General features: G+C 39.8%; 2 protein-coding genes across 2 annotated transcripts in view; one reads left to right on the top strand and one right to left on the bottom strand.

Annotated features, from left to right (window-relative positions):
* The window catches only part of LOC136885646 (tubulin alpha chain, testis-specific), an 82,758-nt gene extending 76,265 nt beyond the window's left edge, over positions 1–6,493 (top strand). Inside the window, exons 6-7 of the mRNA XM_067158342.2 lie at positions 2,487–2,583; positions 5,415–6,493. Of these exons, the coding sequence (XP_067014443.1) occupies positions 2,487–2,583; positions 5,415–5,711 (394 nt within the window). The 3' untranslated portion in view covers positions 5,712–6,493. The remainder of the gene's footprint in view (positions 1–2,486; positions 2,584–5,414) is intronic.
* Positions 6,494–13,528: 7,035 nt separating this feature from the next.
* The window catches only part of WDR79 (WD repeat domain 79), a 47,384-nt gene continuing 33,859 nt past the window's right edge, over positions 13,529–27,053 (bottom strand). Inside the window, exons 7-8 of the mRNA XM_067158345.2 lie at positions 19,132–19,258; positions 13,529–14,131 (exon numbers count right to left, since the gene is read on the bottom strand). Of these exons, the coding sequence (XP_067014446.2) occupies positions 13,948–14,131; positions 19,132–19,258 (311 nt within the window). The 3' untranslated portion in view covers positions 13,529–13,947. The remainder of the gene's footprint in view (positions 14,132–19,131; positions 19,259–27,053) is intronic.

The following is a 27,053-nucleotide window of genomic DNA, read 5'->3' as shown; positions in this document are numbered from 1 at the left end:
GAGATCTTAGGGCTGCCCTTATCAGCTTTTTTTGCCATTTGGATATACAATGATGTTTACATTTAAATGATACCATCACTGAGGATCTGCGTAGCCTATATACGTAATTAGTTAAGCTTTATTTGCCGAAATAGATTGACTGGAGGTGAATAAGTCCCCTGGAAAAGTAATAGCTCAGAGCTATGATGGTTCAAATGTGATATAAGCTGGCAACACAAAGGTGTACATAAGACCGTGTACATAAATGCACACTTTGTTTATTGTTACGCTCATCAATTGAACTTGATTATAGAGCGCTGTGCAACCCAACAAAGGAGTGAAAGGTTTTAAAAATAGCAGTTTGGAAGGATTTTGCACGTTTTTCTCCAAATCTTCCAAAAGGACAGCCGTACTAGATGAGATCGTTTAGAAACGAGTCCAGGAAATTTCCCCAACTAGATGGAATTTTAGGGCAGGATGCGTAAGAACTGTTTTTGTCTCCAAAACTGAACTGAGTAAGGGTTTTGGATGACTGTAATAGTTATTCTGGTTGTCTCAGAGAAATCTCGTCACATATCAACTGAAACCGCGCAGAATAGTTTGAGTCTAAAAGCTCGTTCTGTGTAGTTTTAGATAGTTCCAGAAAAACACGACTGTTAACTTTATTCATTGTGCCCCTTTAAAGTAGAGTCCAGCTCGACCACGAAATTTCCCAACCTACAAAATATTCCAGCATTATCAGATGAATTGGTTTCATTGTGTCCTCGCAGTGCAAACTCAGATTTTCCACAAAACTTAATGCAGATCAGTATACTGAGTATGTAACTTTTTTTTTTTTATACGCTCTCGTTGAACTGTTTTATTTTCAACCTGTACGCACTATCTAACTGGCACCTGATGTCTACCTTACCAAGCATCGCGAAATGAATAGTAATGTTTATATGCTTTTCATTTGATTTTTTTAAAATTCATTCAAGAGGTGTAGGTCCGTAACACCAGTTGATGTCCACGCGAGATCGCGAGAATTCATAGCCAAACCAGTATAGCAACAGATCGCATATCTTATCTGACATCCACACAAACAGTCTGCATGCTTGTACAATGTGCGATTTACTTTTGCAAGGATTCTGAACCTGTGCAATATTTAAATTGGGTTTCGGAGGTTCTAGCCTATTCAGTTCTAATCTACTGTCATAAGAAAGACGTCCGCTCTTGAAAATAGCGTCCACAGAATTCATTTCCAAAGCAGGAATAATTAACTCTAAGATGCAAACATTGTCAGCACATGAAAATTAAAAAAAAATTAAAAAAGGAGACATTTAAGATTTAACCACTATGAGCACAAGTCACCGGAGCATCCAGGTAGGAGGCAGGGAGGCTACCCCTACACCATGGGGCTGTCAACTATTCCTGCTTGCCTTACATTATTGGTACCAACGTGAAAAACTATCACCTTGTTACCCTCACTTTCCATCCCTTCCTCTCTTGGTTTCCTGTAACTTTTCTGATAGCTACAGAACCTACTTTTCCTATCCTCTACGGTTACCTTTCCTGCAACATTCTAAAATTAGAGGGGGACCATTATACTGAAGCCACTAGAAATCTAGATGAAAAAATTAACAGATGCTTAACTCGGCTAAAACGAAGGATATGAAAAACGGAAACGGTGAGTGTGACACCAAGAAACTCGGAAATAAATCTGAATTTGACAAGCTGAAAAACAAAGATCAGGGAGTTTCTGTACAAGGAGTTCCCTCCTGCAAACTGCTGGATTAGGAAACACGATGGCCTTTCTAGAACGGAGTGGAGAGACGCACTTAAAATGGCATGTAATGTTGCACCTGTAAGAGCTGAACCGGGAAGGTCGCTTGATGGTAACCACTGCAGAAGGTGCAATGAGACTGAAGCTTTGATGAAGCTCTTCGAAACACCAGACATCGCACATCCATGGCACAGACGCTCCGTGAGAAAGGATTTCAAGTGCGTGAGGAAGTCCATGACATCGAAGTAAATTGCAATACGAGAAGGATAGACATGATCGTCATTAAGGGGAGAAAAATATACATTACACCCCATAGTAAAATGAGAAGGGCACTCTGACCAACCAGACAGAGAAAAAGAGTCCATCTACCTGCCTACAGTGCCTTGTTATAAGAATAAAGACAAACTGGGTGATGTAGAAGTGAGGGGATCTCATGATTGGTGTGAGAGGGACATCTCTAAGAAGACGATAAAGCTGATGTGGACCTTCAACATCAGAACAGGGAGTTTATCAGCTGGGGACTAAAAGCACACAGGGATTCTTTTCTGATCCTCAGACATCGCTTGTATTCACTGAGATCATGGACTTCTAATTCATTTTTAAAATAACAAAATTAATTTAGAGAATTCTTTGTCTCAGACAGCCACCAAGTGGCAGGGAGATATTGCAAATAAAAAAATTATGCATTTTGTATTACCTATATGTAGCATATCTTTGTAAACACCATAAAATCTTCATGTTTCAGGGGTGATGTGGTGCCCAAGGACGTGAATGCAGCGATAGCTACAATCAAGACCAAACGCACCATCCAGTTTGTGGACTGGTGCCCAACTGGCTTTAAGGTAAGAACATTACTTCTTGTTTTCAGAAAGCTGGGAAGGAGGGTACAAATTCATACAAAGGAATAATACATTGAACGACTAGTGTCAACTGAAGACCAAGTGCCCCTTGACAGAGTTTCATGTTGATGCCACTTATTTGTACTAGGCTCCTGACTTTCATTTTTTGTATCCTATCTGACCCTGATGGTATAAGGTTTGTAGGTGCAAATTCTAAATTACATACATACATACATACATACATACATACATACATACATTATCATTACAGACTGTTATGCCTTTCAGTGTTCAGTCTGCAAGCCTCTGAGAATTTACTAAATGTCACCACAATCCGCGATTTGCAACTAGTGTTGTGGCCTCATTTAGTTCTATACCACTTATCTTTAAATCGTTAGAAACCAAGTCTAACCATCGTCATCTTGGTCTCCCTCTACTTCTCTTACGCTCCAGAGCAAAGTCCATTATTCTCCTAGGTAACCTATCCTCCATTCGCCTCACATGACCCCACCACCGAAGCCAGTTTATGCGTACAGCTTTATCCATACAGTTCATTCCTAAATTAGCCTTTATCTCCTCATTCAGAGTACCCTTCTGTCATTGTTCCCACCTGTTTTTACCAGCAATCATTCTTGCTACTTTCATGTCTGTTACTTCTAACTTATGAATAAGATATCCTGAGTCCACCCAGCTTTTGCTCCCGTAAAGCAAAGTTGGTCTGAAAACAGACCGATGTAAAGATAGTTTCAACAAATTAACATCATTCATTTCCCTCATCCAGCTCCCGCTGGGTTGGGATGTTTATGGCACCTTTCCATCTTCCTCTATCAAACCACCATTGTTCCTCCTTAACTGTGTTCTAATCTACGTTTCTTCTAATTGTACTATTCTTGATTATTTTCAGCCACTTTAGCCTGGGTCTCCCACTGTCTATCTGGGTTTCCATCATCCCATTCAGCATTCTTGCCTCTTCCATCCTCTTACATGTCCAAACCATCTAAGTTTATCCCACTCCATTGTATTGAAAAGCTTTTCCACTCCAATTTTCTTCCTCATGTCCTCATTTCATACTCTGTCCTTTCTTGCATTTCCTGTCGTGTAGATAACGCAAAGACAGACTGTTTTCCAGACATATGACCAGGTCAGGAATGGAATGAATGAATCCCTCAACTAGCAGCGAGGATAGGAACTGTGCTGGCTGCCGAAGCCTCTCGCACTCCTCTGGATATACTGTAAAAAAATAAAAATAAAAAGCTAAAACTTTCCACCTATTCAATACTGTTTACTGTAACCTTAAAAAAGTTACATACAATTGATGAAACTAGTTTCTGTCTTGCTAGAGACCATCAACAATCAAAATCAAGTTAAGGCAAGACATGAATTACAGATAAAATTTATGAAGCGAGCGTGTGTTGTTGAAATTCAGTGCAAGTCAAGTAAAAATTTGGATGTTAAAACACTCATTACGATCACACGTCTTGTCTAACTTTTCAGTGTTTTTCCAATTAGAAGAATGCAGTTCATAGAAGACAAGGTGAAAGACTTAAAATACTAGCACTTGTAAGAATATTCTAGAATTCAGATATGTTCACACTTCCTTTAGCTGAACTGAATTCTAGAATATTCTTCAAGTGGTAGTATTTTGTCTTTCACCCGGTCCGCTGTGAAGTGCATTCTTCTAATTGGAAAAAACTGAGAAGTTAGACAAGACATGTGATCATGAGTGTTTTAACATCCAAATCTTTACTTGACTTGCACTGAATTTCAACAACACACGCTCGCTTCATTAATTTTATCTGTAATTCATGTCTTGCCTTAACTGGATTTTGACTGATGATGGTCTCTAGCAAGACTGAAACCCAATAATCTAACCTAATCCCATGGCACTATTGCTGTGAAGGGCCATGGCCTGCAGATTACGGGGTTGTCATGTGGTCAGCACGACAAATCCTCTCGGCCATTATTCTTGGCTTTCTAGACCAGGGCTGCCATCTCACTGTCAATTGTAATAAAGTAGGATGAGTGGACCTCAAACCAGCCCTCAGATCCAGGTAAAAATCTCTGATCTGGCAGGGTATCGAAACTGGGGCGTCCGGGTAAGGGGGAGGTATGCTACCACTACACCACTGTGTATTGAGCAATATTTTGTGGAATTCCACAAAGTACAGAAGTAATTGACTCTAAACAATTCCATATCTACCCATGTTTGTTACAGCGCAGTATTAGAGGCTACTGCATTGACTAGGTCTGTTGTACAATGATTATTCACACAGCAACAACACAGATTTTACCACGCAGCACTTTTGCTAGAAATGTTCAAAAACGTACTTGTCTGTCATAGGAAAGTTACTGAATATCTATGACCGAACAAAACATTCTTTCCCTAATTCCACTTCATTACCTGTCAAGACCCATAAGCAAACAGCACTGCAAGTGAAAAACTCATGGCTCCCATGCATAGAAATATTATTGAAATAATTCAAATGATGATCTAAAATGGATAAGGACACAAAATAAATTCCGTTAAGCAAAAAGAAGTCTTACGGTACCATGGTAACAGATACCATATCCGAGCAGTCGCGAACGTGTTAAATGTTGACCAAAACTTCCCAATACTTCCTTCCTCTCCTTTAAAGTTCTTCTTTGTCCTGTCCTGCAACCTTATAAGCATACAGGGAATATGTCAGAGGTAACTGCATTCATCACAAAGATGAACCACAATGGAGAGAGTGCCAATCTCTGACGGATACCTACTGTCATGGGAAACTTGTCTGTAACACCCATCTCACATATTGCTACACTGCTTGTGCTTATATAACAATGTTTGTTTCCAGGTTGGCATTAACTATCAGCCTCCAACCGTTGTTCCCGGAGGAGATTTGGCCAAGGTCCAGCGTGCCGTGTGCATGCTGTCCAACACGACAGCCATAGCCGAGGCTTGGGCTCGTCTGGACCACAAGTTCGACTTGATGTACGCCAAGCGAGCCTTCGTCCACTGGTACGTAGGCGAGGGTATGGAGGAAGGAGAGTTCTCGGAAGCCCGCGAAGACTTGGCAGCCCTGGAGAAGGACTACGAAGAAGTTGGCGTGGACTCTGCAGAGGGCGAGGCGGATGAAGCTGACGAATACTAGAAACAGATAGACCTATGAGCATAACAAAATCACCTGCTACTTTCTAGCCACTGGAGTAGAAATACATTCATGTTGTATTGGACAAGAACTTCAAGTGAAATATACGCAAAGTATGTAAATAATTGAAAACACCCCTTAATGCCTGTTAAACTACTGAAGATGTAAATTTGGTTCATAAACAGTTGGCTGTTATATCTGACAGAAGATGAAGTACTGATTCTGAGTGATAAGATGATTCCCAATTCCAGGCGATCGGTGCGCATATTCCTTGCCTGCTAACATTCGCCCCATGAGTTTGAGAAGGAGATGTTTATACCTGCAACCAAAACTCAACACAAAAATAGTGAAATAAATTGTAATTTCTTTGTCAGATAGAACTACATCATCTGTATGATTGTTATTATTTTGTATGGCATAAGGATATATTTACAATAAATATTTAATAAATCATTAAAATAATATACATCCTTTATTAAAACACAAAGGAAAAAGGTTCACCCGAATGGACATTAACTGTATTCACTGAAAGATTTTGTTCTTTTGTGGCACGTCGTTAAATGATATTTGGTACACCTTTGATAACATAGTACACATACACATTTATGACTGGGACTGTGAATGATGTGACTGAACATATCATATGGTTATTATGCGTCTTTGATCTTGATTCTCGTTGGTCCACGCGCTCTGTCCATCATGGTGTCAGTAATACAGAGTGGTCCAGAAAAATGTAGACACTCTTTGAGAGTCAATATTAATGGAACAAAATGACAAACCATTAAAATTCTTGCATGGAGCGGGGCGGGACGTTTTTTTATGTGATCAAAGTGATCCCTGTTAGCAGTAAAAAAAAAAATAACGTTGATGCTGTTGAACTGCTGACCGAACTACAGCTGTCAGTGTTGCCGGTGTGATAGCCGCATAGGACGCTTCAATGGTTTCTTGTAGCTCATTCAGTGTAGCTGGCTTCTGTTGATAAACTTCATTTTTCAAGGTCCCCCATAGGCAGAAGTGAAGAGGTGTAAGGTCTGGAGACCGTGGTTGGTACTCAAGAGCTCCTCTTGACCTATCCATCGTCTAGGTAGATTTTCATCCAAGTAGGCTCTGACATCTCTGTGGTAGTGAGGTGGAGCACCATTTTATTGTCTGTAAAATCTTTTATTACCTAGCACCTCTCACATGGAAGGTAAAATCAATGTTTGCAGCATATCAAGATGCACCTCACCAGTTATGGTACCTTGAAAGAAGAATTGGCCAATCAAAGCGCGCGATGGACAAACCACACCATACATCAACACCAGGTAGATTAACATGTTTGTTCATGTAAACATTTTCAGGAGCCCAGTACACACAGCTGTGGCACCGTTCAGTCTGAATTGCGCCTCGTCAGACCAGATAACCATCCCTGCAAACCGTTTATCCTCACGAAGCATGCCTTCAAACCACTCGCATTACTGTATCCTTCAATCCGGGTCGTCCTTGTTCATAGCGTGCAGCAATCTTGGAATGTGCACTTCCCACTTTGCAGCCTTCAGAATTCGTCGTACAGTTGATCGGCTTACCCCACTTTCACGTGCACCCTGATTCACATATTTCTGAGGTGACCTAGTAAAATGCTGCAACACCTGGAAGCTGGACTTGTTGATGTTTTTGGTCAGCCAGGCCTTTTTTTTTAAGCACATCCTGAACAGTACTGTCAGCTTCAAATTTATCCCGAATACGATAAATTACTGTACGTGTTGGTGGCGGAGTTCCATACACATTATGCCATTGCCGTTGTACCTCCATGTTTCCGTACTTCCAGTACCACATCAATAAGGCCTTGCGATGCTCAAACAACAATCTTACTTCATTCATTGCTGCACTGTCATCTTCTGGAAAACGCGCGCCAAGGTTGTTGTGCCATTCACGTATTCTTCATCATCTGTTGAGAAAACAATGGACTATGCTACCATGCAAGAATTGCAATGTTATGTCATTTTGTTCCAAAGATGTTAACTATTAAAGAATGTCTATTTATTTCTGGACACCTCTGTATAAAACATCTTGAACGATCATTTTTGCAAATCAGGTGTACGAGATCAAAATGGTATAAGCAAGTAGAGAAAGACCTCGCTGAATTAGGATGAGGCAGAGTAGGGACGTAACTTTAAGAACGAAGATTCGTATAGTGAAGGCTATGGTATTCCCAGCAGCAATGTATGGAAGTGAGACCTGGACAGTAAGAAAGGCAGAGCGTCGAATAAGACTCATTTGAACTATGGTGTTGGAGAAAACTCCTTAGAGTTCCGTGGACTGCGAAGAGATCTAATAAGTAGTGATGGGCAGTCTGAGACGAGGTCGAGAGATTTCTCGAGACTAACACAGGTACTATTTCTCGCGATAAATTTAGAGAGATCTCGAGAGCGGTGTCCCCGGATTGTGCGGCGAGCAGCGTGTCGTAAGTCTACAGATAGTCAGAGCTGAATGTTGTTTGAGCCGAGTATGCTAGCCAACCACGGGCCTTCTCAATTTCGTAAATACGCATCAACAACCGACTAGGGCCTTCATTTCTACAGAGGTCTATTTTGACGCATTATAACAATTATAAAGAATACGAATTCTGGCATTGTATGCACTGGTAAGTACACGAATGAGTGGTTTAAGCAAAGAAGCTGACGGCTACTGTAGGTACACATACCTGGATACTAGAAGCGTGCATTATTCGCACTCGAGACGAGGCAAGACGCGCCTTGGTTCATATGCAACCACTATTACGCATGAGTGGAATGTGTAATCTAAAATGCTTCAATTTGCTCCAGTTCTTTCGACTGGTAGGTGTACATCGTTATCAGACCCCACATTCAATAACATATGACCACTGCTTGTGTTTGCCGATATTCTGGTGACGAAGGAAATAATTCCTTACAATGTTATAAAGTATTCGCGTCATAATTAGGTACTTCAATATATGACGGTGCAATGTGAAATTGTGTGTCTAGTTGTACGCGACAACTTGAAGACGATGTCCGAAACGCAACGAAGTCGTGGATGTCGGTTATTTTGAAGAGATGTCACATAGCACAGCCCGCTGTGTTGCTTATTCAAAAGAAGTAAAATACGTCGGCAGAAATACTTCTGGGATGATCCGATACTTAAAAACACATAATATAAATGAAGAGGAATAGTCACAGAACATCTCCGGCCCGGTTTGAATCACAAGAAGCTACCTTGCCGACAACGATTGTGAGGAATTCAGGTAGGTTTACATCCTAATAATAGTTATTAACAAATTATACGGGTTATTCAGCTAAGAACTCCACCTGACATAACTCGTGAACAGTTTAAGATACTGGCAATATCTCTTGACTTTCGTTAATGGAATTAAGGAGCTCACAGTTCAATATGCAGTGCTTTCGTAGGCTTTTGACAAAATTTATCGTCACACACGTTTCCATATGAGAACTGTTGATGACAACTATCAAGCTTACACTTGTGGTTACTGGGACGTCGCTCAGTTCGCAGCAAACGAGAATCGGTCTCGAGAGCGTTGCCCTGCTAAAAGAATTGGAGCAAAGTCGGGCGTTTTAGATTACACGTTCCACTCACGTGTAATGGGGGTTGCATATGTAGCAAAGCACAACTTCGCCATCTCAGGTTCGAATAATGCACGCCTCTAGTATCCAAGTAGGTGTACAACCTATCTACAGTTAGGCCTATTCACAAATTATGCATAGTTATTCAGCTAAGATGTCCATCCCAAATAAGTCGTGAACAGTTTAAGATACTGACATTCTGTTTTCACTTTCGTTAATGGTATTAAGGGGTTCATAGTTGAACATGCAGCACTTTTCCAGGCTTTTGACAAAATGTATTAGCACACACATTTTCATATGGGAACGTTATTTCATGCCATAACTTCCAAGTTTACAGTCGTAGTTACTGGTACATCTCACAGCTTGCACTACAGGAGGATCGGTCTCAAGATTCTCGAGATCTGCAACGTCAGTCTCGAGAGACTCGAACGAGAGCGTTGCCCATCACTACTAATAAGTCCATATTACAGGAAATCAACCCAGGCTGTCCACTGGAAGGTCAAATACTCAGACAAAAACTACAGTACTTCGGTCATATTATGGGAAAACATGATTCACTGGGTCTGGTTCCATGGCTAAATGGTTAGCGTGCTGGCCTTTGGTCACAGGGGTCCCGGGTTCGATCCCTGACAGGGTCGCGAATTTTAACCATCATTGATTAATTTCGCTGGCATGGGGGCAGGGTGTTTGTGTCGTCATCATCATCATTTCATCCTCATTATGACGCGCAGGTTGCCTACGGGAGTCAAATCAAAAAGACCTGCACCTGGTGGGCCGAACATGTCCTCAGACACTCCCGGCACTAAAAGCCATACGCCATTTCATTTTTCATGATTCACTGGAAAAGACGTTAATGCTGGGGAAGACTGATGCTAACGGGAGAAGAGGGTGACAACGGATGAGGTGGATTGATGGCATCAAGGAAGCCACGGCTCTCAATTTAGAAAGACTTCGGAAAATAGTACATGACAGGAAGAAATGGTGCACCTTGGTCTATGGGGTCACGGAGAGTCGAAAGCGACTGAACGACTAACAACAACTGCATTGGTTGAAGATGTGGAGAGTGTGCTTTCCTTTTGTGTTTCCATATTTGTCCTGCTATTCCCTCTTCCCACACTCATCTGCCATTGTGTTTTTCTTATTACACTTTCCTGTCTTTCTAAATGACTTGATTTGGAACTTGTTTGTTCCGTTCTATTACTCATCTGTATATACATATAAAATCATAGTTTTGTCTGTACATTGCTCAGAATTTAAAAATGCTTGTATTTCTGTATCTGTTGTATCCACAGTAACAAGGATATGCACTTTTTCATTTTCCGTAATTTTTATGTCTGTATGTATGTATGTATGTACGTACATACATACAGACATAAAAATCTATGCTATAAATAATTTTATAAGACGCTCTAATATCACAGGGTCGAAAGAAAACTAAATGTGAAGGTCTACAATATAGAAAGCTCATAAAATTGATCAACAAGAACGTTACATTGACCCTTGTTTGTTGCGATGTGCTTTGTGTCTTTTGCTACCACTCATCTCTGATAGATGGCATTACTGCTGCGTCCCGAGTAAAACAGCCTGACTGAATATTGGAGGGAAATAGCTGGGGAGTTAGATGACTTTCTTCTTTAGCATGCCAATCCTCTGGTTCATAAATTATCTGACACTATTGGTACATAACACACTGGTTCATCATAGAATTCCAGCTATTCGATTCCCACTCTGAGGCACTGATTGGAATGAGCAGTGTGCACATTTAACGGAATAATGACGGAGGAGTGTTCGCGGCTTTCTGCGGCCTGGTCATTCCAGCACTGGAACTTTGGACTGTTTAGATCGGCAGCATAGTACTGTTCATTAAAAGTGAGAAAATGTGTGGTTTTTCATTCGATCGAGTATTTTGTATGATAACATTGCTTTTGATCGCTACATTCCTACTGACGTCATTGTAGTAACTTACGTTGACTTAAGTTGGGAAAACAGAGTTTTTCTGAGAATTCCGTAGTGAAGCATGGGTACATCAGCTAGTATAAACATAAGGATGGTGTACTTGAGTATCTTCCAACACCACGGGACTGAGTCATTCACTTTATGAGCCAATCAGCCTGTCTATTCCTCATCCCTGACTGGCGAAGACTCAACAGATTGATGATAGTGTTCAACTTGTGATCACAAGTTTGCAGGTTCAATCCTGGCTGAGGTAGTCAATTTTCAAAACCTTTTCTGTTATTATTTTAATCATTATTATTATCTTTAATCATAATTTAATCATTATTTTGGTCCGTACTGACATCTAATAACAACTGAAAATCGCTAGTGATGTTCTATGTCTGCCTTGTCAATACTAATAAAAAGCTTTTTTCATTTTAACAAGACAGATGTAGAACATTCATAGCAAGTTTTAGTGTTGATATTTTGAAACCTTAGCAATTCGTGTCATTGTTGGTGCCAAGGCCGTACCCAGGATTATTTTTCAGTGAGGGTTAGGATTTGGGGGAGGGGAGCTTTTGAAAGCAAAAGTTATAGTAACAAAAATTGTTTTACTTTCAAATAGATTTTACAGAAAGGAGAGAGTGAAATAGTTTTAGAGCAGTACCTTTTACAACTCAATGGGTGAAGTACAAAAATTAATTCACTGCGGTCTGGTGGGCAGAATACGTGCTTGCGGTGCGACACAAGGATTTGTTTAAATATGAACATAGCAATATATTTCACTGTAAATATTTAAAATGTTTGGAGGTTTGATTAATTTTTTTTAAAAAATCTAGCGGCTTGATAATATGAAAATATTTCTATATGTTTATTGAAATTGATTTTTATGGTGAGAAATGTATTAAGAACATAAAAACAAAACAATCCATATATCTCACCAAAATTAAAATTTCCATTTATGTTTTCATTATATTTCTTAACTATATTCATACAGAAACATTTTTGAAAATGAGACAAAGAATTTTTAAAAATGAGACAAAGTCTCTCATAATGCATTGGCACTGCCGGTGGCTCCAAGTAGCCCAAGCAGTGGCCTCCACGGTATGCACTAGCCATGCGTCTTGGTAGGTGTGCTATTTACCAACTGATGAGCCCAACTTAGCACACTGGGGAATGAGTTAGCTGGAAATTTTTATAATGTCCAATAACAGACCAACAATATTGGTATTATAAATTTACTCATTCGGAACAAATATTTCAGGTTCCCTATGGGAATCAACATCTTTATTATCAACATACCACTTATTCAAACAGCTCGTCTCCTTTCTCCCAATCCTTCCCAGCCTGAACTTTGCAACATTTTCATACCACTACTCTTTTGTCAAAAATCAGCCAGAATAAATAGAGCTGCTTTTCTTTGGATTTTTCCCAGTTCACGAATCAAGTCGGGTCCCGTTCACTGAAAGCACACTGTAACTGTGAACTTACCAGAGTTATATGCCCTCTTCTTTACATCCTTACTGCAACCCCACAATACCCTCATAACAATGAGCAGTGATCTGTACCCTTTATTTACAATCCCGTCAACAATATATGATTACTTCAATGCAATGAAGATCTTTCCTTGTATTAGAACCTAGATACTTATGCGTAGTTTACATGATGCCCGTTGCTGAGACAATTATCAGAGGACAGATGACTGGCTTACAGTTATTGGCTACGTGTGAACACTTCGGTCCAGGCAATTGCCCTCACAATTGTCCAATCTCCAGGAGTAGACTGAGGGCAACCAACTGGGCCAAACTGCAACCCCCACCACCCGGAGCTCAGCATTGTCAGGACAGTTAGCGCCATGTGAACATGACATGCCAGTAGCTGTATATTCATTTTGGCCAGTTCGCTTTTGTCAACCAAGATCTTGATAATTTAAATACTTTAATTCTTAAATTATTTGTAAGCTGTTTGCATAATTATGGCTCCAAAGTAGGGTGACGATACTAATATAAAATTCGTTGAGCTGTATAAAGAACGATGATATTTGTGGGAACCAGCACGAAGACCTGTTCAAAGACAAAAATTCTCATCAAACAGCACTTTCTGAGATTACTGATAAAATTAACATTCAAGGATTTGGTGTGATTGAGGTCAAAACTTTGCATGACTCAGAAATGAATTAGTGGCACAAATCATTACAAAATAAATTTAATTCCTCAAGGGATACTACAAACGCGGCGCACTTAGCCATTTTTCGTCATCTACTGCCGTGGCAACAGCTTCCTCGTGTGAATGGGTTCTCACTCAACTGGAGTGGCCAGTGTTTCTCCCGCAATAATTAGAAGACAACTGGCATCCTGTGAACTAGGCTTACAATGAGGAACTTTCACTTTCTCGGCATCAGTAACTGTTAGGCAATGGGTCATTAACAGAAATATTCGTTAAGCAGCCATCATGTGACATGTGTACAGTGGACTTGGAGTCACAATGCACACTTTTCATTATCATTTTGTAACTTCATGGTAATCACCCATACAACATGACCTATAGTGTGTAACACCTTACAAATTCCGAGTACTACAATGAGCTGGGGAGAAAAGGGAACGATCCTGTCTTCAAGCAGATAAGATAATAAACTGTCATTAAAGAACAAATATTCAGTCTAACATCAGGAACCATATCCTTCCCGTCTATAGCATGTGACAACAAACCCTGAAATATTTTCACTGTCAAACCTCTGAAAGAGGATCTGATGTCTTACTCAGCCACCACAGCTTGAGCCCGTTCTCTCGCTGGATGTGCCTCCTCTTCAACAGCGGTGACGCTGCATCGTCGTCGTCAGAATTGTCGCTGACCTCCCCGAAATGTCTCTGTCCTGATGAGGTAGCCAGGATAGGATACTGATGATGGAGGCTGAAAGTAAAGAAAAAGAGCTTGATAAGTTTGGTATCCTCCTCTGCGAACCATGTGACCTTGCCGCGGTGGGGAGGCTTGCGTGTCCCAATGATGCAGATAGCCGAGCCGCAGGTGCAACCATATCGGATGGGTATCTGTTGAGAGACCAGACTAATGAATGGTTCATCGAAAGGGGGGTAGCAGCCTTTCGGTAGTTGCAAGGGCGGCAGTCTAGATGATTGACTGATACGACCTTGTAATAATACTCAACATGGCTTAGCTGTGTTGATACTGCTACATGGCTGAAAGCAACGGGGAACTACAGCCGTAACTAACTCCCGAGGACATGCAGCTTTCTCTGTATGAATGATGTACTGATGATGGCTTCCTCCCGGGTAAAATATTCTGGAGGTAAACTAGTCCCCCATTCGGATCTCCGGGTGGGGACTACACGAGAGGGGATGATCATCAGGAAGATGGATACTGACATTCTGCGAGTCGGAGCGTGGAATGTTAGAAGTTTGAATCGCTGTGGTAGATTAGAGAATCTGAAAAGGGAGATGGATAGGCTAAAGTTAGATGTAGTTGGTATAAGTGAAGTACGTTGGCAGGAAGAACAAGATTTTTGGTCAGGCGACTACCGAATTATCAACACAAAATCAAACAGGGGAAATGCAGGAGTTGGTTTAATAATGAATAAGAAAATAGGGCAGCGGGTAAGCTACTATGACCAGCATAGTGAAAGAATTATTGTCTTCAAGATAGACACCAAACCAATGCCCACCACAATAGTGCAGGCCTATATGCCTACTAGTTCAGCGGATGATGAAGAAATCGAAAGAATATATGAGATAGAAGATTTAATACAATATGTAAAAGGTGATGAGAATCTAATTGTGATGGGAGAGGAATGCAGTGGTAGGCCAAGGAAGAGAAGGTAGTACAGTAGGAGAATTTGGATTGGGACAAAGGAACGAAAGAGGAAGTCGGCTGGTTGAATTCTGCACTGATCATAATTTAGTCCTTGCCAATACTTGGTTCAAACACCACAAACGACGGCTGTATATGTGGACGAGACCTGGAGACACTGGAAGGTATCAAATAGACTTCATTATGATTAGGCAGAGATTCAGAAACCAGGTGTTGGATTGCAAAACTTTCCCAGGAGCAGACGTGGACTCTGACCACAACTTGTTGGTCATGAAATGCCATCTGAAGAAATTGAAGAAAGGAAAGAAAGCAAAAAGATGGGATCTAGACAAGTTGAAAGAAAAGAGTGTGAGGGATTGTTTCAAGGAACATGTTGCACAAGGACTAAATGAAAAGGCTGAAGGAAACACTATAGAGGAAGAGTGGAGAGTCATGAAAAATGAAGTCGGTAGGGCTGCTGAAGAAATGTTAGGAAAGAAGAAAAGATCAACTAAGAATCATTGGATAACTCAGGAAATACTAGACCTGATTGATGAACGACGAAAATACAAGAATGTTAGAAATGAAGAGGGCAGAAAAGAATACAGGCGATTAAAGAATCAAGTGGATAGAAAGTGCAAGGTAGCTAAGGAAGAATGGCTGAAGGAGAAGTGCAAGGATGTCGAAGGCTGTATGGTCCTGGGAAAGATAGATGCTGCATACAGGAAAATCAAGGAAACCTTTGGAGAAAGGAAATCTAGGTGTATGAATATTAAGAGCTCAGATGGAAAGCCACTTCTAGGGAAAGAAGACAAAGCAGAAAGATGGCAGGAGCATATCCAACAGTTGTATCACGGTAAAGATGTAGATAATTTGGTTCTGGAACATGAAGCGGCTGTTGATGCTGATGAAATGGGAGACCCAATTTTGAGGTCAGAGTTTGACAGAGCTGTGAGTGACCTCAATAGGAACAAGGCACCTGGAATTGACGACATTCCCTCTGAATTACTGACTGCCTTAGGAGAAACCAGCATGGCAAGGTTATTTCATTTAGTGTGTAAGATGTATGAGACAGGAGAAGGCCCATCCGATTTTCGGAAGAATGTTGTTATACCTATTCCCAAGAAAGCCGGTGCTGACAGGTGCGAAAACTACCGCACCATTAGTTTAGTATGTCATGCCTGCAAAATTTTAACACGTATTATTTAGAGAAGAATGGAAAAACAAGTTGAAGCTGAGTTGGGAGATCAATTTGGCTTCAGAAGAAATGTTGGAACACGTGAAGCAATCCTGACTTTACATCTGATCTTAGAGGATCGAATCAAGAAGGACAAGCCCACGTACATGGCATTCGTAGATCTAGAAAAGGCATTCGATAATGTTGATTGGACCAAGCTATTTATGATTCTGAAGATGATAGGGATCAGATACCGAGAACGAAGAATTATCTACAATCTGTATAAAAATCAGTCTGCAGTGAAAAGAATCGAGGGCTTTGAAAAAGAAGCAGCAATCCAGAAAGGAGTGAGGCAAGGCTGCAGTGTGTCCCCTCTCCTTTTCAATGTTTACATAGAACAGGCAGTAAAGGAAATCAAAGAGATATTTGGAAAGGGAATCACAGTCCAAGGAGAGGAAATCAAAACCTTGAGATTTGCCGATGATATTGTTATTTTATCTGAGACTGCAGAAGATCTCGAGAAGTTGCTGAATGGTATGGATAAAGTCTTGGGTAAGGAGTACAAGATGAAAATAAATAAGTCCAAAACAAAAGTAATGGAGTGCAGTCGAACGAAGACAGGTGATGCAGGAAATATTAGATTAGGAAATGAAGTCTTAAAGGAAGTAGATGAATATTGTTACTTGGGTAGTAAAATAACTAACGATGGCAGAAGTAAGGAGGACATAAAATGCAGACTAGCACAAGCAAGGAAGAGCTTTCTTAAGGAAGGAAATTTGCTCACTTCAAATATTGATATCGGAATTAGAAAGATGTTTCTGAAGTCTTTCGTGTGAAGCGTGGCATTGTATGGAAGTGAAACATGGACGATAACTAGCTCAGAAAGAAAGAGAATAGAAGCTTTTGAAATGTGGTGTTACAGAAGAATGCTGAAGGTAAGATGGATAGATCGAATCACGAATGAAGAGATACTGAATCGAATTGGTGAGAGGAGGTCGATTTGGCAAAATTTGATGAGAAGAAGAGATAGAATGATAGGACACATCTTAAGACACCCAGGACTTGTTCAGTTGGTTTTTGAAGGAAGTGTAGGTGGTATGAACGGTAGGGGTAGACCAAGATATGAATATGACAAGCAGATTAGAGCAGATGTAGGATGCAATAGTTACGTAGAAATGAAAAGGCTAGCACAGGATAGGGTGACATGGAGGGCTGCATCAAACCAGTCTATGGACTGGTGACTCAAACAACACAAGTTTGGTATTCTATTAATTGAATATTACAATAAATAAGACCAAAACTAAATTATCTGTAACTGAGCAAACTGGCTGTGCTTTTACGGTTGCTAGCTGTGAGCTTGCGTTTGGGAGGTAGTGGGTTCGAACCCCGCTGTCGGCAACCCTGAAGATGGTTTTCTGCGGTTTCTCATTTTCACACCAGACAAAAGTTGCGGCTGCACGTTAATTAAGGCCACGGCTGCTTCTTAGCCCCTTCCTATCCTATCATTGCCATAAGACCTATCTGTGTCGAACCAATGTACAGCAAATTCAAATTGAAATAAATTATTTGTGATGAATAGAAACACAGAATTAATATATGAAACGGCACTAGAAAAAAGAGGTCTGGATTTGCAGCAGGTTATGGAAGAAGACAGAAATAAGTGAAGAATCTTCATTCATCACACCTGGTGATGATGATGCTTGTTGTTTAAAGGGGTCTAACATTTAGGTCATCGGCCCCTAATGGTACAAAATGTAATGACAATTTTAAAGTCCAAAACTCGTCCACTGACCAGAATTTAAAACATGATGAATGAATGAATGAATATGAATTTAAAATAATCAGCAGATCCAACACGCAATACTGAAAGTTAAAAATAATTCCAAAATCGATCCACTGACTAGAATTCAAAAAGATGACAATGAACAGTGATTGTGAACTTAAAACAGTCGGTGGACACCAGACAAATGCAGGGGCTGCACCTTAAATTAAGGCCACGGCCACTTCCTTCCCACACATAGACCTTTCCCATCCTATCGTCGCCATACGACCTATTTGTGTCGGTGCAACGTAAAGCAAATTGTATTTTAAAAGCAGCTCAGCATTATCAGGAATAATAGCAAACATATTCCTAAATAACATTGTAAACACTTTGTTTTCTTAACCGACCAAGAGACATAGAGGAAGACCAGGATTTAAGAGGTGTGCAACTAAAAGAAGCTACAGAGCTCTTTATAAATAGAAGATTATGGAAGCACTTAAGTAAATTCGCAGAGGCTTGCAGACTGAATGCTAAAAGACGTAACAGTCTACAATGAAGATGCTTGTATGAGATTATGATGCATCATCTAGCAAACACATTTCCTTTTGTATGTGCTTTCAGCAATTATTCAGTTTGGTTCTGCAAATAGCATAGGTCTGTTAATCTGATGATAGTGCAAAGGAACAAATTTGTTAGGCTGTACCCAAGCATGCGTGCATTATTTATTTATTTTCAAAGAACAATCTGAGCCAAAGCTAGTTATGGTTCAGTACAGGTTTCTTCCTTAGACAACAGGGAGAGTTTAACACAAGAGTAATCTTCAGCACAAACAGTATAAAGGTGTAACTACAGTACAGTGTGTAGGGTGGATTTCTCCTTGTTTTATTACTGTCACTGTGTGAATTATGTATGATGGTACAATTCATGTTAATACAGGCATAGATTTCTGGAAAAGGTGTGCTTTCTACTGAAACTTTTGTTTAAAAAAACAGGTCCCTGTAAAAATGCTAAAATATTCTACTGTATTACAGTACTGACATGATAACTCAAGTTGATCAGGCCCATGGTATCACCATGTACCACAGAGCAGCCAGCAAATCCTACCAGAAAAACAGGGTTCAGTTTAGAGAACTCAGTCTCTTTACGTTTTATTCATTCTTATTATCTCACCTGATTCCATTGACAGAATCATTGCTGGCCTGAAATCTGTTGAGGGATGGGAGAATGGGATGATTTGTAGAGCTTGAAACAGGTGGTTGCTGAAGATCCCACACCGTCACTTTGCCATTGGTACCTCCTAGAAAATAAAACAAAGGATCACTGATTACTTTTGTGAACCTAATGATAATTTATGAACAACTCGGCTAGAATGAAAATAATTTAAAACAGAACTGCTAGTTGATCAAGAAAAATATATTTATCAGACCAAGGGACAATTTTTTCTAAAATTTGTTTAACATTAACACGCTGGCATGTAGAAGACCCGCCAGCAGAACTCATGATACACTGTATACGTAGGCTGATCAACGAAGATTGAAACAGATTTTTTTTTTCAGAGATGTTTATTGCTCCATTTCAATGTTTACATGATCTTTTTCAAAGTAGTTCCCTCCTACTTCAATCCATTTTATAGCGTCTCTACCAGTCCTTGAACACATGCTGCAGACTATTCTTTGCCAGGTCCTTGACAATCGCGTCACTTTTCTTGAGCACTGCTTCAGAGTTCTCGAATCAAATGCCCTTAACCCCTTAATTGGGTACTAAATTCTCCATATGCGTAACCTGCCCTGAGTACTTTTTCCCCACTTTGTGATATTTCAATATTTCCTTCATAAATGTGTATACAATTAGTTTAATACGATAGTAATTATTATACTTCAATAATGGGATACTACATTATGTACATTATTTACATTGTTATGAATCCAAATGAATATATCATGATCTACGAACGCGCTGAAGTATTCTGCGACATTGTGCACGTCACTAAAGTCCATATTTATCTTATTTACACCTGTAAAAGCAAACACTGGTCTTGCGGCACCATTCTCAACAAAGTGATCCGGCTGAGTTACATTTTGAACGTTGTTCGCGTCACTTGGTTCGTCTGGAAAAACTTCATTTCCACTTTCAGGATCACTTTCACTGTCCTCTTCATCAGTAAGAATACGCTCATCATCACTCTCCACTTCTAAAACTGTCGAAATACCCGCACAATCAAGCCGATCTACTTTACGTTTGGAAGCCATGCTTTGCGACATAAATGGCTGCACGAGAACTTCGCGCAAGTGCCAAAACCAATTTATTTCAAGAAGCTGGGACACCTCTATTAAACAATACACAGCGTGATCTCGTGGAAAATATATCGACTAATGCGATAGATTCCATGGCTTAGTAATTAAATCTAGCACAGTGACACACTGAACGGATGCACGAAACTACATATTGAAGGACCTTCTTTTATTCTTTGAATAGTGAGAGACTTTATGTTTACTTCAATGTGTCACCGCGCCAGATTTATGACACATGGTGTGAATGGTCAGTTACAAATTATGTCTTTGCTTATATATTTGTAATTTTATGGCTGATGATGACATTATATATGTCAAAACCGGTCCCCCTAGTACTGAAAAAGTTGAATCTAATAGATAACTTATCGCTGATCTCAGTTCAATACGGAAACATTAATGAAGTTCATATCTTTATATGCCAGTGACAAATCAGCCGGGCAAGAAAGAACAAAGAAGCCTGAATGTGTCTCCACACACGCGGCATCTTAACGCATTCACTGCCAGGCATTCTGAGGCGATTTAGACATTTCTAAGGGAGGTGAACTGTTTTGACATAGTTACAAGTAACAGTGCATTTAAAGGAAAGTAGCTCACATAATAGCATGAAAATCTCAAGTTACCTTCAGTAATGTTTAAAATGAGCTGAAAGCGATTTCTAGGCATAACTTCATTGAATATGGGAGTAGCAAAGATGTTTGTTGTCCAATACATTTCTAACTTAGGCTTTTTCATGATACCGGTCATCATCCAGAGTCCTAAAAAATTTCTCATCTCATAAAAAGTAACAGGCCTCCAATTATCATACATGCAGTATTTAGTAAATGGTCTTGATACTGTGCTAAAAAAATTGTTCTAGGTATCGGTTAGTTTCTGTTACGAGAAATGGCAGATATGCCAGCCTGAAAACAACATGAAGATGCAAGATTCATCACTAGGCAATTTACTCACACCTGCATTCTTCGAATAAGTGGGCATGTGTCCAGGTTAATCGGTGTCTGGCCAGTCATCTGAATCGTAACACCTCATATATCCTCCGAAAATAAATGGTTAAATATTGCTGGACCTATCTCATCAGGTTCAGTACTCATGACTTCATCAGATGAATCGCTATCACTTTGTCCACACAAGGCACTAAATCATTTTCCGACTCACATCAGCTCACACTTCTTCCAACAAACCCCGCATATTGCTTTCTGTAAGTAATCTGCACTTTTGTACAATTTACAAGCCATTCTACAAGAGCACAAAGACACTAACCGAGATCAAACACGCGGTTACTCAACAAGTGAAGATGGCACGTGTTCGGATGTCAACAGGAAGTTACTTTACTAAGGAATGTGGTTCATATGTTTATCGATCGATACGTTGATCCTTCATTTTGAATCTGTGAAAGTTAGACTGCATTTGGGTGACATCTGTGGTTATTTTTCGAATACAGAAACGAGCTATCAGAATTATATTGAGACGTAACAGGTTAGATCATTGCAGACCATTATTTAAGAGACTTAAGGATACTCCCAGTACCAAGTATATACATCATGCAATGCATTCTACACATGAAAAAAAATATTGATCACTTCAGAAAGAATTTTGACAATCACAATTACCAGACGCGAACAAGAAATAATATTTTTATCGAACACAAGAGTAAAACCATTGCCTTGAGACATGTAGACTCTGTTGGAATCAGATTGTATAATAAGCTTCCAAATACGATTAAAGATATTAGTCCCGTCAGTTCATTTACCACAGCTTTAAAAAATCTCCTGCTGAGTAGCTGCTTCTACAGTACAGAAGAATACATGATGAAGTGCTGGTAATGATGCTACTACTTATTAACTTGTAATCTAGTATATAGCCTTAAAAATATGTTAATGTCACATTGACTATGTTCACATTATTAACACCACACCAATATATTTTTATTTTGTCTTGTAAATATTGGTTATTAATATTATTAAAAAAAATTAAGATGTGCTGTCCTAAGATTGAGGTATGTGGTGTTTCTGTTCTTCTTTTTCAAAATGTTCATTGTTGTGCATATATTATTGTTAGTATTAGGAAATCACTTGACAACTCCTATACTGTTGGCATATTTCAAAATATGTAATTGTACAGTCTATGGAAGCTAAATAAATGAATGAATGAATGAACTACAATCAACTATTTGAACATATGCACTTAAACTTCAATCGATGGGTTTTGCACTGCCAGCGCGCTAGTTTTAAAACGTCGATCGGCGTGCTTGGTGCTGAGTGAGTTAATACTAAAAGATTACCCAAAAAAAAAATTTTTTTCAAATGTTATTCTAATATTATTAAGTCTTTACTAGAGTAATGTCTATGTCCATAGTGTAACCGCTAGCACTGTTAGCTGCCGTCCTCGGAGGCCGGGGTTGGATTTCCGAAAAGCCAGAAATTTAAGAATTGGAAGAGGGCTGGTATATGGTTAAAACAGTAAATGCAGCTCATCTCCATTGACGGTGTACCTGAAAAGAGCTGCACCACCTCGAAATGAGGACAGGAATTTTCTTAATTACAGTAGCATTCTTAACGACCAGCAAAAATCATGCTAGGAATCCATCCTCTGGAAAACTTTACATACGTAAGCAGTGAAATATCTCGAGATACACTAGCCACAAAGAAGGTGGCAAACAGAGTACAGAAGAGCTCTCAACTTTTACCAGCAGATACAAACACGCCTGTGGGATCCCTAACGACCATCAAAATCAAAGCTGGTAATGTTCAATCGGTTCTTCATACCGATCTTAACCTACGGTACCAAAACCTGCACCCTTGGTAAGAAGGATTCATGAAGGATGAAGAAATCTGAGATGAAGTTCCTTAGGTCCACAATAGGAATTTTTTTTTTTTTTTAATTGGACAAGTTAAGGAATGATGTGGCTAGAAAGGAAGCTGGGACTGAGACATCACTGTTGGATCGGGTCAGCATGTACAGACTGAGGTGGTTTGGGCATGTAATGAGGATGGAGCTAACAAGGACAGCTTATGTTAACTTGGAGAGACATGTGGCAGGAAAACAGATGGTGGGAAGACCAAGAACCCACTGGGAAACATTGCACATCGGGGAAGAACTCTGGAGAGCGTCATTAACAACAGAACGTATCTCAATAAGACAGAGTGGAAGAGGTACACCGACAGTACTTGGAAAATGGAACTGTAAAATAATAGTGATGATGATCAGGCTGGATTCATGCTGGAAGTTGTTTCTATCACAGTGTAAGAAACATGTTAATGGACAAAGATGTGCCAATGGAAGCAAAGGAAACTATGTACAAGATGTATTACGTACTCATAACAACTTAGGGAGCAGAAACTTGGACAATGACAAAGAAGGATGAGAGTCGAATACAGCCAGCCGAAATGAAGTTCTTGAGGAGTATGATACTGAAGAGTAGAAGAGACAAAATAAGGAATGAGAAAATCCTGGAAGAAATTGAAGTGGAAAAAATGAATGATAGAATAGAGAAGAGCCAACTAAGATGGTTTGGGCACAAAGCAAATGAGTGATGAGAGAATGCCAAAAAAAAGATGATGGAGATGCAAATGCAAGGAAGGAGAGGCCGCGGACGACCACGATTGAGATGGAAAGACAAAATGCAACGCAGTATTAGAGAAAGAAACCTGGACTGGGACACAGTGTTGGAGGAGGAGTGGTAAAAAGACTGAAGACAGTGGCGAGGAACCACATCTGCCCCTACCGGGCTACAGCTGGATAAAGGGAAATTATGATGATGATCAAAAATAGTGTTTCCAGGAGGAAACCATAACTGAATTCCATTGACTGCAAATGATAACAATATTCACGCTCTCTAGGCCTTGTATTTGCTAAATTTGCATTTTGTCACACTTTAAATTTTGCAAACAGTGTGTTGCACCACACCTTACAACCGCAAAAAACTGATTTTAACCAATAAAACAAAAATTAGCAGTTATCGAAAATGCTAAATTTGTCAGTCCCTGATAACCAATGATGCCTGATAATAATTCATATTTTTTGTTATTGTGAAATTAATAACTGGTTCGATAGAAGGCAATTCGGTTTTAGGAAAGGTTATTCGACTGAAGCTCAGCTTGTAGGATTTCAGCAAGATATAGCAGATATCCTAGATTCTGGAGGTCAAATGGACTGTATCGCGATTGACCTGTCTAAAGCATTTGATAGGGTGGATCATGGGAGACTACTGGCAAAAATGAGTGCAATTGCACTAGACAAAAGAGTGACTGATTGGGTTGCTATATTTCTAGAAAATAGATCTCAGAGAATTAGAGTAGGTGAAGCTTTAATGACCCTTTAAAAATTAAGAGGGGAATTCCTCAAGGCAGTATTATCGGACCTTTATGTTTTCTTATATATATATAAATGATATGAGTAAAGGAGTGGAATCGGAGGTAAGGCTTTTTGCGGATGATGTTATTCTCTATAGAGTGAGTAATAAGTTACAAGATTGTGAGCAACTGCAACGTGAACTCGAAAATGTTGTGAGATGGACAGCAGGCAATGGTATGTTGATAAATGGGGTTAAAAGTCAGGTTGTGAGTTTCACAAATAGGAAAAGTCCTTTCAGTTTTAATTACTGCATTGATGGAGTGAAAGTTCCTTTTGGGGATCATTGTAAGTATCTTCATTGGGGCAATTACATAAATGGGATTGCAAATAAAGGGTACAGATCTCTGCACATGGTTATGAGGGTGTTTAGGGGTTGTAGTAAGGATGTAAAGGAGAGGGCATATAAGTCTCTGGTAAGACCCCAACTAGAGTATGGTTCCAGTGTATGGGACCCTCACCAGGATTACCTGATTCAAGAACTGGAAAAAATCCAAAGAAAAGCAGCTCGATTTGTTCTGGGTGACTTCCGACAAAAGAGTAGCATTACAAAAATGTTGCAAAGTTTGGGTTGGGAAGAAGTGAGAGAAAGAAGAAGAGCTGCTCGACTAAGTGGTATGTAATACCAATATAATGGTCCGTTATTGGACATTATAAATTTTCCAGCTAACTCATTCTTGGTTGCCTGCGTTTCGCCCTCGCGTCTTGGGTGGTGTGCTAAGTCCCAACAGACGAGCCTAACTTAGCACATGAGGGCGAAACGCAGGCAACCAAGAATGAGTTAGCTGGAAAATTTATAATGTCCAATAACGGACCATTATATTGGTATTATAAATTTACTCATTCAGGACAAATATTTTAGGTTCCCTATGGTAATCAACATCTACATCATAAGTGGTATGTTCCGAGCTGTCAGCGGAGAGATGGCGTGGAATGACATTAGTAGACGAATAAGTTTGAATGGCGTTTATAAAAGTAGGAAAGATCACAATATGAAGATAAAGTTGGAATTCAGGACTAACTGGGGCAAATATTCATTTATAGGAAGGGGAGATAGGGATTGGAATAACTTACCAAAGGAGACGTTCAATAAATTCCCAATTTCTTTGAAATCATTTAGGAAAAGGCTAGGAAAGCAACAGATAGGGAATCTGCCACTTGGGTGACTGCCCTAAATGCAGATCAGTATTGATTGATTGATTGTACATCATTCTTTGCCTGTATCGGCCTACTAAGGACCACGTTATTTCAGCTCTCTTTTCTGGGCGTTTATCTTTGCCCAGTGATCCTTCATTCGTTGCCAGTGTTGCTCTTTTCTTTTCTCCATCCACGTCTTCCCCGTCTTCAACTTTGGCCTTTCTTGAAAACCCTGGTATATTATTATTAACTTTATTGACCACATTGGACCACTTGAGTCGATCTATGTTCACTTTCTCTTTAAAGGTGGTACCTACTGTTCATTTGTTGTGATCTGCCCAGTAATTTTTCATTCGTTCTGATCATAATTTTCTCAATTTGTCTGAAATCGCAATAGCCCTTCTATGCGCCATTTCTGCTGAAAATTTGTGAGTCTTAAAAAGGGTGTTAATTTTATTTTCGTTCTCTATTATTTCAAGTCCAACTGCATTGAGATCTTGCTGAATTTTGTGGTCCAATGTCCTCCTGTCTTCCTTCCACAATTTCTCATCACTCGTCGAAAGAAATACAAGATTATTTTCCTCTTTGTAGTGTTGGTGATTGGCTCAATCCCTTGATAGATAATTTCATTAGGGAGGATACTCAATGCTCCTTCAACCTGGTACTTTTTATTTATGCAAATTCTGAAGACTCTTCTTTCAATTTTGAAGAGCTAATCAGTTATTCTTCCATTATTTAATTTGGAACAGGGTTTCACAAGTGCAATTGGTTTTCGGAAGAGTAACAGTTTTATAGTGTTGAATCTTGGTGTCTGTTGAAGGGGCACTTACTATTATATACTGTCAAGGTAAGAAATAGGGTATTTTTCATTTTGTATATATTTTATGTTGTATACACAAGGGTTGGGGGTAAAAGTCATTGCACTATTTTTTTCTTGCAGATATATGAGTGGATCACAAACCGCTATTTGGGTCGCGCGGAAGCTATGCAGGCATAGAGTGTATTCACAACAGATGGCTCTCTGATTGTTGGTAGTAGCACAGAGAGCGCTGTGAAATCAGTTGTGTGGCGAGCGTCATGCGAGATGGAAGTAACCCCTGTAGAGCAGTGCACATACATCAAAATAGCCGTTCTCCAGGGGAGAAATGTGAGAGAATGTCACAGTGAACTGGTGGAAGCCCTTGGGAATAATGCCCTCCAGTACCGTAGAATAGCATGGGAGGGGGGAGGAGGAAAGTTTCAGCAAGGACGTGTGGCAACCAGTGATCAGCAATGCTCAGGATGACCTGTCAGTGTATGGACTGACATGGCAAATGA

Source organism: Anabrus simplex, chromosome 14, assembly GCF_040414725.1.
Source record: "Anabrus simplex isolate iqAnaSimp1 chromosome 14, ASM4041472v1, whole genome shotgun sequence".
Taxonomy (NCBI): domain Eukaryota; kingdom Metazoa; phylum Arthropoda; class Insecta; order Orthoptera; family Tettigoniidae; genus Anabrus; species Anabrus simplex.
This window is presented reverse-complemented; position numbering and strand designations above follow the sequence as displayed.